General features: G+C 46.0%; 2 protein-coding genes across 2 annotated transcripts; both read left to right on the top strand.

Annotated features, from left to right (window-relative positions):
* Positions 1–72: 72 nt before the first annotated feature.
* LOC117429577 (uncharacterized) lies at positions 73–7,651 on the top strand. The gene is made up of 14 exons (XM_034049249.3): positions 73–1,998; positions 2,392–2,552; positions 2,640–2,809; positions 3,044–3,149; positions 3,376–3,476; positions 3,597–3,758; positions 3,927–4,020; positions 4,324–4,387; positions 4,624–4,736; positions 5,099–5,313; positions 5,522–5,579; positions 6,049–6,263; positions 6,429–6,637; positions 6,806–7,651. The coding sequence occupies exons 1-14, from the start codon at positions 1,853–1,855 to the stop codon at positions 7,014–7,016; spliced, it is 2,025 nt and encodes a 674-aa protein (XP_033905140.3). The 5' UTR covers positions 73–1,852; the 3' UTR covers positions 7,017–7,651.
* Positions 7,652–7,934: 283 nt separating this feature from the next.
* LOC117426958 (AP-4 complex subunit beta-1) lies at positions 7,935–14,806 on the top strand. Its single transcript, XM_059004931.1, has 11 exons — positions 7,935–8,084; positions 8,461–8,600; positions 9,844–10,068; positions 10,337–10,467; positions 10,719–10,866; positions 11,053–11,549; positions 11,831–11,914; positions 12,356–12,459; positions 12,920–13,127; positions 13,560–13,838; positions 14,030–14,806. Exons 2-11 carry the CDS (start codon positions 8,488–8,490, stop codon positions 14,497–14,499), a joined length of 2,259 nt encoding a protein of 752 aa, XP_058860914.1. The 5' UTR covers positions 7,935–8,084; positions 8,461–8,487; the 3' UTR covers positions 14,500–14,806.
* Positions 14,807–15,411: the final 605 nt, after the last annotated feature.

Below are 15,411 nucleotides of genomic sequence, written 5' to 3'. Positions count from 1 at the left end.
TGGCTAATCACGCTCGTAGTAAAACCTGGAATGGGTGAAACTGCTATGCAATCAGAGTCTCATCTGGTACAGTTAGCAGTGCTTCAGTCCTGTAGACTGGGCAATGCTTTAATACGTGTTCATGAAGTAAGTGTTTAAAGTAACTTCTGAGAATCGGGGCATGTGCTGTACGATTTTTCTTTTGCAAGGAATCTGAACAAAAAACTGCAGAACAAATTGCGGCACTTTGTGTATACCTGCCTGCGTCGTTCTTAACGGCTCAGTGAAGCGAAACAAACATTTGATTGTAAAGACAGCGTTCAGGGAAAATGCATTCTCCTCATGCGTGTGTTACTCGCTGTTCCTGATTGGACGTAGATACAGCGCGGAGGGCTGTGCTGGAGATTCGGATTGATTACAGGCAGAACTCGTTCTTGTGTTATTATTAGATCATTGAACAGTAGAGGATACCGATCCCGGATGTTAGCTGCGTTCCAAAGGGTTCTTCAGAAGAGCACATGTTTACAAGACTGTACAGAACTCAAAGGTGTAACAAACAAGGAAAGCAACACAGAGGTCAACCCCAGTTCTGTTACAGGAGCCCCAATAGCCCAAAATTAAGCCATGTGAACTTGCAGCTATAGCCAGAAGTTGTGCATCACCTGTAGAATTAACTAATTTTGCTTCATGAAGTCAAATGAAGCCTGCTGAATAATGTTACATTAACATATTGAATCACACACTGCTTTGTAGCTTTCCATATACTTAACGAAAAACTTCAAAAATTCCAAATTCAAAAATGTGACATTTCAAAATCTAACGTGAAATAGTGTACTACTAGCATGGCTTCCGGTAGACTTTTGCAATATCATTTTGTAGTTTCTTTACATGATGCTAAATAAAATATCTAAAATTATTATTATTATTATTATTTTAATTGCATCGCAATACTAAAGTTCAAGGTGATGCAAAACTTTGAGCCATAGCTACGAATACAAACATCAGATCTTCTGGAGCTTGGTGGAATCACCTGGCTGTTCTTGTGCAAAGTGTGAGTCATGTTCTAGGAATTCAGCGCTGTGTTCTTGTCCTGTAAGGAGACCTGCAGCCACACGACAGCGTCCTTGGTGGAATTCTGTTAACGTTGATTGTCATCAAACTACATTCTAGATCCGTATAAAGAAAGAACATCTTGTAACGTTAAACACGGCTGTTTAGTTTTTACAGAGAGACGGATACTGCGAAGCATAACCAGGTTCTTTTATGTCATTGCTTAGAAACAGGGCTGTTTGTCCCACTCCAGTGAACGGCTTCGACTTTCATTTGAGAAAATAAATAAGTGAACGTCACAGTCGGTCATTTTAGGAGCTCCCGATGCACACAAACAGATGTTACACAGACAATAGTGGACTAGCTTTACGAAGCGATTGGTGCAGTGCAGAGCTTGCTTCACTGGAATGCATTCATTTATTTTTATAATTCCTGTCCGAAGGGGCTATAACGGAAACGTGCATCTGTCGCACTTTGCATTTTTCCATGTGTCTAGAGAAGGGCTTGTTCAGTTGTGGCGAGGTCATGGTGCTGATGTCGATCTCTCTGAATTTGTTACACGTATGGGGGGTGGGGGGGCAGTACCCTCTTTTCCAGGTTCTAGTGTGAAGGTTTTGCTGTAGTAAGATGTTGAGCAACTCCTTAACATGCCAAGCCTGGCCTAAGAGACAGTATGTTCTTGACGCATGGGTGACTTCTTCGAGGGAGGGGCATCTGCAGGTGAAGAGTATATAGATGCCAGTGCCAATCAGGTGCTGCACACAGACTCTCTGACACGGCAGGTGTGACAGTAACTACACTGAGAGAACACAGCCGTGCAGGGATGTCATCTTGCCAAGACAGCGACTCGCTCCCCGCACGCTCCAAGGTGGGGTTGGCAGGGTTTTCCAACCCAGGGTTGGAGCTTGGAGAGGGGGAATGTGAAAGAGCCAGGATGGAAGACAAGATGGAAGGATTTCACCTGGACAGGTGAGTCTGACCGCATTAGAGACCGTTCAAGTGTGCACAGTAGAGGTGTGCTGAACAGCGCAGGTGCATGATCATATAACAGGATACAGTATAACAGGGCACACCCGATCACAGCTCTAACATTATGAGATCATTACAATGAAATAGCAGTATACCAAAAAGAGATCGCACAGTGTGAGGGTTCATGTCCTTTTACCAACAGTTAATATTATATCATAGTCTATCATTGTAGGGCAGTTTTGATATAAAATGTCCACAAATTATAAACATTAGTTTATAAGCTGATAGCCTTTTTAAGTAATCTTTACCACGTCTGGACTAATTCCCTTGCCAAATTCGGATATTGCTTTTAGAAAACGCAACAAACTAATCTCCAGTCCTGATTTCTAATAGTACCACAGGAGCGAGTGCTGGGCAGGCAGAGTCCCAGAAGAGAAGGGGGCTGGCTGTCCGGTTCAGAGGGGTGGAGGTGGAGATTCAGGGCCGGCAGATTCTGAGAGACGTCGCTGGCACTGTCCTGCCGGGAGAGCTGCTGGCATTGATGGGGCCCAGCGGTGAGTCTGTCGTGTATAATGGCAAAATAAATAAAAATCTACCAGTGTCATTCTTTAAATTTACAATAGCTATGGTTTCTCTTGCAGGCTCTGGTAAAACCACCCTGCTCAGCGTCCTCACTGGGAGAATACAAGCAAAATCAGGGCAGGTCACCTTAGGTGGCCGACCACTGACCAAAAACCTCAGAAGAATGTTGTGCTACGTGATGCAGCAGGATATATTTTTCCCCAATCTGACTGTGAAAGATACATTAATGGTAAGTTTGAATTTGAATTTCAGTGCTTTTTTTTCTGAAGTTAAACAGCTGAATTCAGAGAATTACTTCCATAAGATGAGGCTTTGCATCTGCAGAGTTTGGAAGAGTGCTATTTGCTTGGGCATCTTTTCGCTGGATTTGAATGAATGCACGATACTCATTTTGAATGAATGCAAGATAGACTCACTTGAATCAATGCAAGATAGACTCACTTGTTTTCTGTTTTTGTTTTAGTGCCAGGCTCATCTAAGATTGCCAGATTCTGTTACTTTTGCAGAGAAAGATAAAATAATTTCGGTATTGGTGGAAGAGCTTGGCATCAAGAAATGTCTTAATACCAGTAAGTCTTCTTAAAACAGTGCCACACAGAGACTGGAGGTGTGAATTGCACGAATCAATACATAGTCCAGCTAACCACACACCTCTCTCCCCTCTCTCTCTCTCTCTCTCTCTCTGTGTCTCTCTCTCTCTGTCTCTCTCTCTCTCTCTCTTTCTCCATATGCAGGGTTTTTAGGCTAGTGTTTTGACACACTCATGAACCTGTGGTATGTGTTCTTGTGTTCCAGTTGTTGGGAACGACTTTGTGAGAGGTGTGTCAGGCGGGGAGAGGAAGAGAGTCAATATCGCTTGTGAATTACTGACCGACCCTTCTGTCATGCTTCTAGATGTAAGCAAAGGTGTTTTTACTGCTGTCAAATCTGTGAGCTGCTGTTTCTTTTTGTTTAAAGTAATTGTAAGTCATTCTAATTGTGTTTTAACTGATGGCTCGCTGTCTTCTTCATTTCAGGAGCCGACCTCTGGCTTGGACTCCAGTACATCACATAGTCTCATCGCCACTCTGAAACACTACGCAGTCAAGCACCAGAAAACCATCATCAGCTCCATTCACCAGCCCTCCTCCCTGATATTCCACATGTTTGATAAGCTGCTCCTTATGTCTGACGGAGAGGTAAGCCATGTGGTTTAGGATAACTTTGTACAGGACTGATTTCCAGGTCCGCACCTGTGCAGACTCCCCAAGCCACTGGGGAAATGCAAATTCACACGGTGTTGTTTTAAGATGTGCCCTCTCTATAACGGCGATTCCCCTCCAGTTATATCCGCGTCTGATTTGCAGGTGGCGTATTACGGACAGGCTTCAAGGATTGTGGATTTCTTCGCTGACCTTGGAATGCCGTGCACAGCACACGAGAATCCTGCTGATTACATGTGTGAGTTCAGGCTGTATACTGTGTGTGTGTGTGTGTGTACACGCTTTCAGCCAATAGCAAGACGCTGCTGAAGTGAAACGACCTGGGAAGTGCAAGTTTCTCGAGGATAAGGCATACGGCAAACTCAGAACTTTCTTTCAGCTAAACATTATCATTTTGTAGCAAATGAAGGTGAAAACCAGATTTGTGGAATCGCAAGCAGAGATCGAACGTTAAAATAAATGCTTTGAATTTGAGAGCGTCAGGTCATGCTTTTTATCGCCTCTTTCCCTCACTTTGATATGTGTTGTCATGTATTTGCAGTGGACAAAGTAAAAGAGTCTCCTGAGGTCAGGCAGGATATTGTGGACTATTCTAATGAATTCCGGTAAGAGAACTGATATCTCTGAAATAGAGCTCGCTTCACTCCCTCCATCTCCCTTGTGCAGTTTCCAGCCTTCCCCATCACTCAACACTATCCGCTGAGCCACACTGCCTTCCTCCCTGCCCCTCGGCTCAAACCACTTGAGACAAGCTTCTCCCCTCTCTGCTCAACCCACTGAACCCCCTTCTCTTACCCTGAACAGCCCCTGTAATCCCACAATGCCTTGCTTTTAATTCCAGTATCAGCTCTGTTGAATGCCCTCTGCTTTCAAAGGACGAAACCGACCCACATCTGCAGTCGATGGCAGGAGAGCTGTCTGAGGTTAAGATTGCAGGCACAGATGGGGAGGGAGGTATGTACAAGTTTACTGGAAAGAAAATTGAAAAACTCCAATTCAGGGCTTCAAACTCACACTAGCTCACACCCAGTCCTGGGACTCAGAACTCCCCTAGTTTAGGTTTATTATTGGAATGAACCAGGTGCCAGGAGTTTGAACAATCAGACCCAATCTCACTTGAGATGACCTCAGGGCAGTTGAATAGTTTTTTTAGTAAGTCTTGCTCTCCAGAAATGGGTGGAGATGCAGTTAAAATATAAATCTAAACCCCATCGCCCGTTGTAGGCCCTTGGTTTTGGAAGGCTAGATAAATCTACTCTGGGGATCCGATTGGGCCTCCGTTCATTTTGCCTGTGTTTACCTCCCTGTGATTGCAGCTGGGGCAGAGCTGGAGGAAGTTGAAAGCCCACAGTGGGCCTCCTCTTTCTGGATGCAGCTCCGCACGCTGACCGCTCGCAATTTCAAACAGCAGCGGCCGCAGATCCTGTCCCTCATCAACGTGATGAAGACCTTGGTCACGTCCATCATCCCCGGGCTCATCTGGTTTCAAGTGCCCAGAGAGGAGGACCAAGTCAAGGCTCGTGCTGGAATGGTGAGGGTTTACCCAGAGTTCATCACTCAACAATATACAGGGAAGCCTCTCCCATCCCAAATGATTGGGGTGCTTGGGATACATTGAAATTGCTTCAGAGACTTTCCAGGAACTGTTGTGTAAATAGCAGAGATTTTGGATGGTTCTTGCACTGTTAGCGTTTGATAGTAGGAATGCATTTTCAATATTGTGTCTGGTTCTGTTGCAGCTGTTTCATCTTGTCCTCTATTGGTTCATCACACCCATTTTCAGAACATTACCATCTTGTAAGTATTAGTATTATTAACACAAACAGAAACAAACCTGTGTGTCACTTTTCTCTGTGTTGCCTTTACATTTTCTTGACAAGAGGTTGCAGCAGTGTACAGTTATAAATGACCGATGTGACATGCAGAAATGTCTCTTATAATAGTTGACTATAATAAAAGCATTGTGTAGTTGAAGCACAGGTGAGCACTGTAAAGCACACAGAGGTATGGTAAAGATTATTACTCTGGTAAATGCATAGCATGACCATGAGAAAATGCAAAATGAATGTGCAGATTTACTGTGGCAAACTTTTATAAGGTGAGGAACATAGTTTTCCAGTTTTAATTGGCATAACTGCACCTAAACCAATGCCTTCAATGGAGTCATGAAACTGTTAAAGCCACGAATCAAAACGTTTAAGAAGTTAAACCTGAATGTGATTGTGACCTCTCTCTCTCTCTCTCTCCCTCTCTCTCTCTCTCTCAGACCCAGCGGAGCGTCCGATAATCAACAAGGAGCGCCTGGCCGGCTCATACCGTCTGTCGGCTTATTTCCTGGCCAAGGTGTTGAGTGAGCTGCCCCTGGCGATCCCCCAGCTCCTAGTCCACATCACCATTTCCTTCTGGCTGACTGGACTCAACGGAGCTGGAGCCTACTTCGCTGACATGGGCATCATCGCATTGAGCACCTTCACCGCAGAGGTACAGGCTGCCGCTATACAAGACACCATACAGAATGTGGATTACACTGGCTGGCTGTATTCCTGCTCGTGTAACAAACAATCTGGAAACGATTTTGCCTTAAAAACAAAACGACATTGTGACTGCAGTAAGAGGTGACACAAACACTGTCTGTCTCTCCCCCAGGCTTTAGGGTTGTTGATCAGTGTTGTATTCCTGCGCATCGACCAGACCATGGCTTTTTCCACCTCGGTGATAGTCCTTACGGTTCTACTGGGTGGATTTTACATCCAGAAGCTCCCTTTTTGGCTGGTTTGGCTGCGGTACCTGGCTATCATCCTGTTCTCTTTCCACGCCACTCTCCAGCTCGAATTCACAGACGACACCTCTTTCAGGTAAGCTGGATTGGAGTTCACTCTGAATATTGCTATTAGTCATGAAGTAATTCGGGTTGACCCTTTCACAGCCGCCCCCACACGCGGCAGGGTTCCTGTCTGTGGTTATCCTGACCCTGCTATCATGTAAAGATCCTGCCATGGTCTCTCTGTTTGTCTGTATTGCAGGTGTGCGATCCAGTCCTTCTCCCCACACTGTGCAGCAGCACATCTGAATAATCCCAACGAGACGGCCTACATCCCAGCCCAGGAGATCCTGGACCAGTTCATCATTCCTCTCCCCGTCTGGGGCAACATCCTGGTCCTTGTGCTGTACATGCTGGCTTTCCGAGTGGCCACCTATCTGGTGCTGAGATTCGTACGGACACCAGGCAAGTAAACTGGGGGACGACACCTGGAACACACACACACACACACACACACACACACACAGGGATGAGCAGCAAACACAAACTAGGAGACCATTCACATTGAACATGGGACGCTGGAGAACAGCTGGAGCAGACTGTAAACTGCCTCGCTGGCAGCCACGTCGCCTGCAGAAACATATGAAGAAAAGGAGCTGTATGCCGTCATCGGAAGAATGATTTGTGAAGTTAAATGTACATCCTGGCAACAGCGGACTATTGAACTGAAGGGGGGGGGAGGGGGTGAGGGTGCCCTACTTAGCACTTTATAAATATGCCATTTACAGTATGTGAACAAATTATCTATCTATCTATCTATCTATCAATCTATCTGTATATCTATATATATCTATATATATATATATATATATGTGTGTGTGTTTATATTAGAGGTAATGAGGTTAAAAAAAACCAACAACTCTTTAGTCTGAAGTAAAGGGCTTTAACTTGCACCTGCTTCAAGTGACCATAATCATGTATTTATATCAACATTAAACTTTACCCAGTTGTGGATTGTTTGTAACTTTTAACAGACTTCATTTTATTGATATGCATGATTATACAGCGTGACTGTTTTTGGTAAAAATAAAGAAACATTTTAAAAATTGTTCATGTTATTGTGTGTATTTGTGTTAAATTTGCAATAAAACAAAAAGAAAATATACACCTCTTCTATTTTTACAACTGTGTAATATAAATTAGTAACATAATAAAGTTCACACTTTGGACACTGAAAAATAAAGAAATTCTCTCCATTCTCCCAGAGTTTATCCCTCCTAAGGCGGGACAGTTGGCAAACCTCTCTAACCAGCCGGATATGCTCTCTGTTTGCAGCCAATTAGAGTGGAGCATCGGAACCCGGTGAGCCAATCAGCAAGTCTCACAGTGACAGACAGGAAGTAAAAAAAAAAAAAACACAGTAGCGCCTACCACCTTATCGTCTGTCGCGGTTTTATTTATTTGTAATTAATAAAGAAAAATATGAATTTCTTAACACATAAATAGAGATGGCGCATGTTGGACACTTTTTTGTGTTAACGGTAAGTGTTTTAAATGTTTTTTTTCCGCTGGCTGAATTATTTTCTCGGGTGTAAAGCTGAAGGAAATGTCAGTCCTGAAGTTATATTTCTCCACATGGCTGTCTGTTTACGTATTTGTTTAGGTATAACCTTACATCAAAACACACTGTTGTAGGTTTTTAAATGAACAATTATTATTCTCGAATTAAACGGTTGATCTGTAACCGTGTAGGGGGCTCGGCGTTTCATTTCAAACGATCTGTTTCTGCGGCTGTGCTTAGCCCTACAGTAGGAGAGCTTGTATTTTGTAAGCTTGGTGGACAGGTACAGGTGGTCTAGTATCTGCTTCACTCGAATAGACCCCGGTTTGAGCCTTTCTTTCGTCTTGTGTGGTCAGTGATTGAAGTGTCTGGAAGTGGTCAGGATGCCTTACCTGGGCTCAGAGGAGACGGTGAAGGAGTTGAAAAGGGCTCTGTCCAACCCCAACGTCCAGTCTGACCGGCTGCGATACAGGAATGTCATTCTCAGGGTCATCAGGTGAGTGCGCTACAGACTTGACTCTGGAATGAATCGATGAGAGTGCAGGAATAAAAATAAAATCAACACAGTCCCCCATAGCTTGTGCTTCAGAAGGCCTGTTGCAAATCACTTTTTTCTGCAAAGGCAGAATATCTGAAAGGATCTGGGTTTCAGCTGTGTTCCTGGGCTGATCTTCTGTTAAGTGACGATGCAGTTCTGGAAGTTACAAAGCAAGGAACAGTTTGGGGATTTCGTAACTGATCAAACATAAACTGATACTGAAATATAAAAATCTGAGCAGATGTATACCTCTTAAAAGCTATGAAATTCATCTTTAAAGCTATTACATTGACACGAAAATATGTTTTTTGAATCATTTCGTGTTAAAATTCTTCAAATTACATTTTAATAGTTGGTCTCCCTTACATTTACAAAAAAAAGAGTCAAACCCAGTGTTTGAGTGAATACAGTAAGAAACACTGACAAGGATTACAAAGAGCAGCATAAACACACAGCAGCTTTTAAAAACAGATATAACAATGGAATGTGAAGTCTCCCTTCTCTTTAAGCTTCTAGACTAAACACACCTGCTTCACACATCATCGCTAACTTCACATAATAACATTCTGTCAGCTATGCTGTGATTAGGAGGCTGTGTGGTCCAGGGCTTGTCACCAGAAGGTCACCGGTTCAAATCCCATCTCTGCCACTGACTGACTCACTGTGTGTGACCCTGAGCAAGTCACTTCACCTCCTTGTGCTCCATCCTGTGGATGAGATGTTAAATCAATGTCCTGTTGTAAGTGACTCTGCATATAATGCACAGTTCACAGCCTACCTCTGTAAAGCACTTTGTGATGGAGGTCCACTATGAAAAGGCGCTGTATAAAAATAAAGATATTATTATTATTATTATTATTATTATTATTATTATTAAAACCATTGTGGGCACAGTCAGTGTGTGTGTGTGCAGCTGGGTGTTGAATCTGTGTGTGTGTGTGTGCAGCTGGGTGTTGAATCTGTGTGTGTGTGTGTGCAGCTGGGTGTTGAATCTGTGTGTGTGTGTGTGCAGCTGGGTGTTGAATCTGTCTGTGTGTGTGCGTGTGTGCAGCTGGGTGTTGAATCTGTCTGTGTGTGTGTGTGTGTGCAGCTGGGTGTTGAATCTGTCTGTGTGTGTGCGTGTGTGCAGCTGGGTGTTGAATCTGTCTGTGTGTGTGTGTGTGTGTGTGCAGCTGGGTGTTGAATCTGTCTGGCTCTGCAGGTTCATGACACAAGGACTGGACATGGCCCCTCTCTTTATGGAGATGGTGAAAGCCAGCGCCACAGTTGACATCGTGCAGAAGAAGCTGGTCTACCTCTTCATGTGCTCATACGCCACTCTGAAACCTGACCTGGCCTTGCTGGCCATCAACACCCTGCTCAAGGACTGCGCTGACCCCAACCCCATGGTGCGCGGCCTGGCCCTGCGCAACATGTGCAACCTCAGGTGGGTCTCGACACAGTGCAGGGCAGTCGCATAGCGATATGATTGCTGATGAATGTGTTTCTCATCTGAAGCTTAACAGGAGCCTCTGAGGAAGAGCAGCAATTACCGGGAGTTAAAACAAGGGTTAAGATGACCTGATTATCGTGGTCATTTTGAGCCTACAATCAATAATTGGGGGCAGTTGTGGGGGCAGTGACTTGGCTTGTAAAGTCTGTAGGTGTTTGTGTGTTATTTGTAATGATTTGTCCTGTGCTCCTTTTTCTTCTAGAATGCCCGGTATCAGCGAGTACATCCAGCAGCCCATCCTGTCAGGGCTGAGAGACAAGGCCTCCTATGTGCGTCGGGCTGCGGTTCTCGGCTGTGCCAAGATGCAGAATCTGCAGCCCGACGCGGAAATCGGTAAAGACTATGTCTGTTATTGGAGCTGCCGTAACACAGTGTTGAAATCGCTAACTTCAGCTGGGCAGAAAACGTAGCTTTAGGCTTTAAACGGCACATGTTTGTTTTCTATAGACTTTTCCAAAGATCTGAAACCCTCATTCCGTTTAGTCCTGTACATTGAGTCATAGAAGTTCTCCTGTACGGATATTTCTGATTTCTCACTTTGCTGAAGTCACTGCTGTAGCTGTGAAGTCCTGTGCTCCCTGTAGATGGCGCTGTCGTGAATGAGCTGTATGGCCTGCTGCGAGACCAGGACCCCGTTGTCATGGTGAACTGCCTGAGGGCCCTGGAGGAAATCCTGAAAAAGGAAGGGGGCGTGGTCATCAACAAGCCAATCGCCCATCACCTGCTCAACAGGTAACGAAATGACCAGCAGGTCCAGTGTAGCCTTCGATAAAGTTGTAATTCATCCTTGTTACTTTCACAGAGTGGGTCAGTTGTCCATCTTTTGACGTTGGGGATTAATCGAAGACTGAATCTTTAATTGACACTCCTAATAAAAGCAGTGTCACTCAGTAATGGGGTGCGTGTCTGTCCTGGCAGGATGAAGGACCTGGATGTTTGGGGTCAGAGCGAGGTGCTGACCTTCCTCCTTCGCTACCGGCCGCGCTGCCACTCCGAGCTCTTCGACATCCTCAACCTGCTGGACAGCTTCCTGGGGAGCAGCCACAGCTGCGTCGTCGCGGCGACCACCCGCCTCTTCCTGAGCCTGGGCTCCGCCCTCCCTGCGGTGCAGTCCGGCGCGCTAGAGCGGGCGCGGGGCCCCCTGCTGGCCGCCTGCAACGCGCAGTCCCGCGAGCTGCGCTTCGTGGCGCTCTGCCACGTGCAGCAGGTCCTGCGCAGCCTGCCAGGGCACTTCGGGGCGCACTACAAGAAGTTCTTCTGCAGCTACTCGGAGCCCAACTACATCAAGTTCCGTAAAATGGAGATCCTGGTGGAGCTGGTGAACGATGAGAACGTGGGCACGGTGCTGGAGGAGCTGAGGGGGTACTGCACTGACGTCTCCCCCGAGCTGGCACAGGCTGCCATCTTCGCCATCGGTAACTCAAAACCAGCTCTGGAGTCAGGAGCCTCACCTGCATGTTTTCCAGTTACCGTGGGCTTGCAAAATAATTCCAGCAGTCTTAACTGTTTTGTATTTCTGTTAGATGCATGGGTCTCAGAGGTGGAGTCTGGAAATGTTAGCAAGCATGCGTTTTCAATTTAAATATGTTATATTAGGTAAAGAAAGGGGTGGAGACAGATAATGTACTGCAATTCAAAACATGTAAACAGTGATTGTCCTTTAAGGAAAGCGCTCACAAGTGCTTCTGCTTGGCAGGGCGCGTTGGTCAAACATACAGTGAGAAGTGCCTGAGCATCCTTACTGGGCTTCTGGAACTGAAACAAGAACAGATCACTTCAGGTGGGTCTATACGTTTATTCATATGGTTTAGATCTGCTCATCTGCAGTGTGTTTTTCCTTCTTCAACAAGAAGATAAAGAGCATTAAGTTGAACAATATTTTTATTTATCTTACAGCCATTTCCGCAGACCCAGATTAACCCTACCCCTAACCCTAACCCTACCCCTAACCCCTAGCCCTACTTTACCTAAATTAACATTGGATAGCCCCAGACTAATCAGGGTCTCAGAAACCTGCTGTGCATCTGTCACGGCTGTGATAATGTTAGTGCCTTTAGTAAATAATAATGACGTTTGATCATTCAGAACCGCTGTTTTGATTTGCCGAAAAATCTGTCATCGCCGTAGCTCTTCTCCACCCTGTTATTCTCCTATGGGAGGATGGAGAGAGGACTTGCACAGCGAGAGCGGCCCGTCAGCTCTCTGTCTCTCCTCTCCCCAGCTGTTGTCCAGACATTCCGGGACCTGGTCTGGCTGTGTCCGCAGTGCAGCGAGTCTGTGTGTGCCTCCATCGCAGGCTGTGAGGAGCACATCCAGGACAGTGAGGTAGAGCCGTGTCATATCCCATAACCTGCTGAAAACCATCATGATAATCACAGCATGTACACTTTACAATTACCACCATCCACAGGCCTGTAGGTACAAATGTGCTGCTTGTTACAGACACCAGTGTTACAGAGAGACCGGTGAGGGGCTGGGCCGTGCTGGGCCTCATGAGTTTAGAGTTTAGATGTGATTCTGAGAGCTCTGTTGAGACCGTGTGGGCGCTTCAAACTTGTGATGACCCAAACAGAAGCCATACGAAGTGAATCTAAACATAACTCTGATGTTACCTTGGCGTAATACGCTGATATTAAACAGAATTCTGTAAATGCCAACAAAACAGCGGACAAAACGTGCGGTGGTTCGGAAAGCTTGTTAGCTGAGCCCTGGGTTCTGGTAGTGAATGAGGGGCAGTCCTGCAGTCTGTAACCGTAGCTGCGTTTGTCTCTTTCGTTCTGTGCAGGGGAAGCAGGCCCTGGTCTGGCTGCTGGGGGTGCATGGCGAGCAGATCCCCGGCTCCCCCTACGTGCTGGAGGAGTTCATTGACGCCCTGAAGACAGAGCAGTCCCCTGCGGTGAAGCTGGAGCTGCTGACCGCCACTGTGCGTCTCTTCCTGTCCCGTCCAGCTGAGACCCAGGACATGCTGGGACGCCTGCTCACCTTCTGCATCGGTACTGAAGCTGCATGCGCACTGACTGCTCATCAACTGAACTGCAGTGTTATACAGAGCTGCTTCGGAAGAATCGGCAGTCAGATTTGATTCCAGCAGTTATTGAGAGTATCAGAATCTGGGGATATATCTCTGTGTGTCGCATATACTTTACAGAGGAAGTAGATCATTGTTTTTAATGATGTCATTGTGTATTTACTGTTGTGGCAGGGGTTGCACATCACTAGCATACTGTTCAATTCAAGTGCGTTCCTTGTTCACATTCCAGTTTGTTAACATTCCCGCAAAGGCAGGTATTATTTGGATGTTGCTGAGCAGTCTCTTAATAGATTGCTGTAGTTTTGCTCCTGTTGAGTATCAGCCCTCCAGGTGGGTAGGTGTAAAAGGCATCTTGGATGGTGGCTGTAAAGCAGTCAGTTTGTTCTCTTTGCAGAGGAGGAGTGTGATATGTCTGTGCGGGACCGGGCCCTGTTCTGTTACCGGCTGCTGCAGTGTGGAGTGGAGGAGGCTCGCAGGGTGCTGGGCGGCCCCAAATCAGACCCCTCGCTGGGGGTGATCGCAGGCCGGCCCGAGGAGCCCATCAACAGCTGGGCAGGGGACTTCAACACACTTGCACCCGTCTACAGCCGGGAGGACTGGGCAGCACTTACCGCCACCACTGGGGGGAGCCCTTCACTCATACCCCTGGTGACTGGGGGAGCAGCACAAGCAGGTAGGGCTGCAGCTGTAAGAATCGGTTCATTTATTTACTTATTCAACACTTTTACTCTTTCTATATACATGTTAACTTTGCTGGGTTTTTTTTTACATTTTTGTTTTTTGTTAATTTGATATTTATTATTCTGTTTCCCACCTGTAGAGGGCGGTACTCACTGATCTAATGTTAAAATCTGTCCTGTCTAGACCTTGGGAGTGCCGAGGAAGCAGAAGCAGCCGGTTCAGCAGCAGCAGCAGCAGCACCCTCCCCCCCGGGCCCCAGTGAAGAGCTGTGCCTGGTCTCAGGGCCTCCTCTGTCCCCAGAGCTCTTCGAAAGACGCTGGCTGGCTCTGGAGCCCTCTCGCAGGGTCTCGCTGGACTGGCCGGGCGGTGACTGTCTCCCGGAGACACTACAGGCCGCGCTGCAGCTCGTCAACATCCAGGCCCTGGCTCTGAGCAGGCCCCACGCGCGCCCCTGGAAGGCCTACCTGTACGCACACAGCCTGGGCACGGTGGTGCTGGCAGAGCTGCTTCGGGACACAGACGCTGGCGGGCTGCAGGTGACCGTGAAGCAGGACCCCGAGCGAGAGGAGGCACTCAGCAGCTTTCTTACAGTGCTGAAGACTGTCATGCAAACACTATTAAACAGCAGAGCTTCCCTGTCAAGTCACAACTGAGCTGGAATACAATAGCAGGGCACAAACTGAAAGACAATGTCTTATGGAAGTTGCTCTGCATGGCTTTAAAAACTTAGCACCTCATGGACTAATGGTAAAAAGAAATAAATATATACAAAATAAAATCACAATGTTCTGTCATTGTTATAATTTATATTAAAAATAAAATGTGTGACGAGAAAATGAATACAGTTTGGGCTTGCTGTGCAGCTGTAATGGCATACTCATTTGTATCTGATTTCCTCTTTGTGAGAAATTGTGCCAGTAAGGGAAATGTCAAAATAAAAGCAAGTCCAATCTGAAGCTACTTCTGTTTTTTGTCATGCGGTTCGTGTTTGCTTTCTGTAAATGTTTAATAAGAAGGCTGTTTTCCCTTTCATTCCAAGCACATTCCGTTCCTTATCCACACAAGAGACATCAATGTTTCCATCCAAAAATAGCTTTTTTTTTGTTCACAGTGCATTCAGCTGGCACCAACACGATTTCAAACAAATCTGAATGGGAACTGGACGGGGGCCAAGGCTGGAATGTATTTATTTATTTATTTATTTATTTATTTATTTCTTACTGAATTGAAATACTGCCTCGTGTGTTTAATATCTCACCCAGTGCAAAACCAAAACGCCCCCTACATTATTTATTGTGCTTCTCATGGCAGGGACACACCCGTCTGTGCCTCTTGATAACACAAGTAAAACGCAGTCAGGTGTGGGGGTTTAAAAGCCCCAGAAACATCAGGTGATGGGGGGGCCTCTTTTGAATCAAGGCAAAGGCGTTTATTTGATACCCCCAATAGTCTGTCAGTAAGATCCACAGTGTGACAGACTGGAGATGGGCGTGCAGGGGTGTGAAAGAGCAGCTAATGTTTTAATGCAAAGCACACTGTCAGTAATCTGATGAAAAAGTTATGCA

The sequence above is a fragment of the Acipenser ruthenus genome, chromosome 30, assembly GCF_902713425.1.
Source record: "Acipenser ruthenus chromosome 30, fAciRut3.2 maternal haplotype, whole genome shotgun sequence".
Classification (NCBI taxonomy): Eukaryota; Metazoa; Chordata; class Actinopteri; order Acipenseriformes; family Acipenseridae; genus Acipenser; species Acipenser ruthenus.
This window is presented reverse-complemented; position numbering and strand designations above follow the sequence as displayed.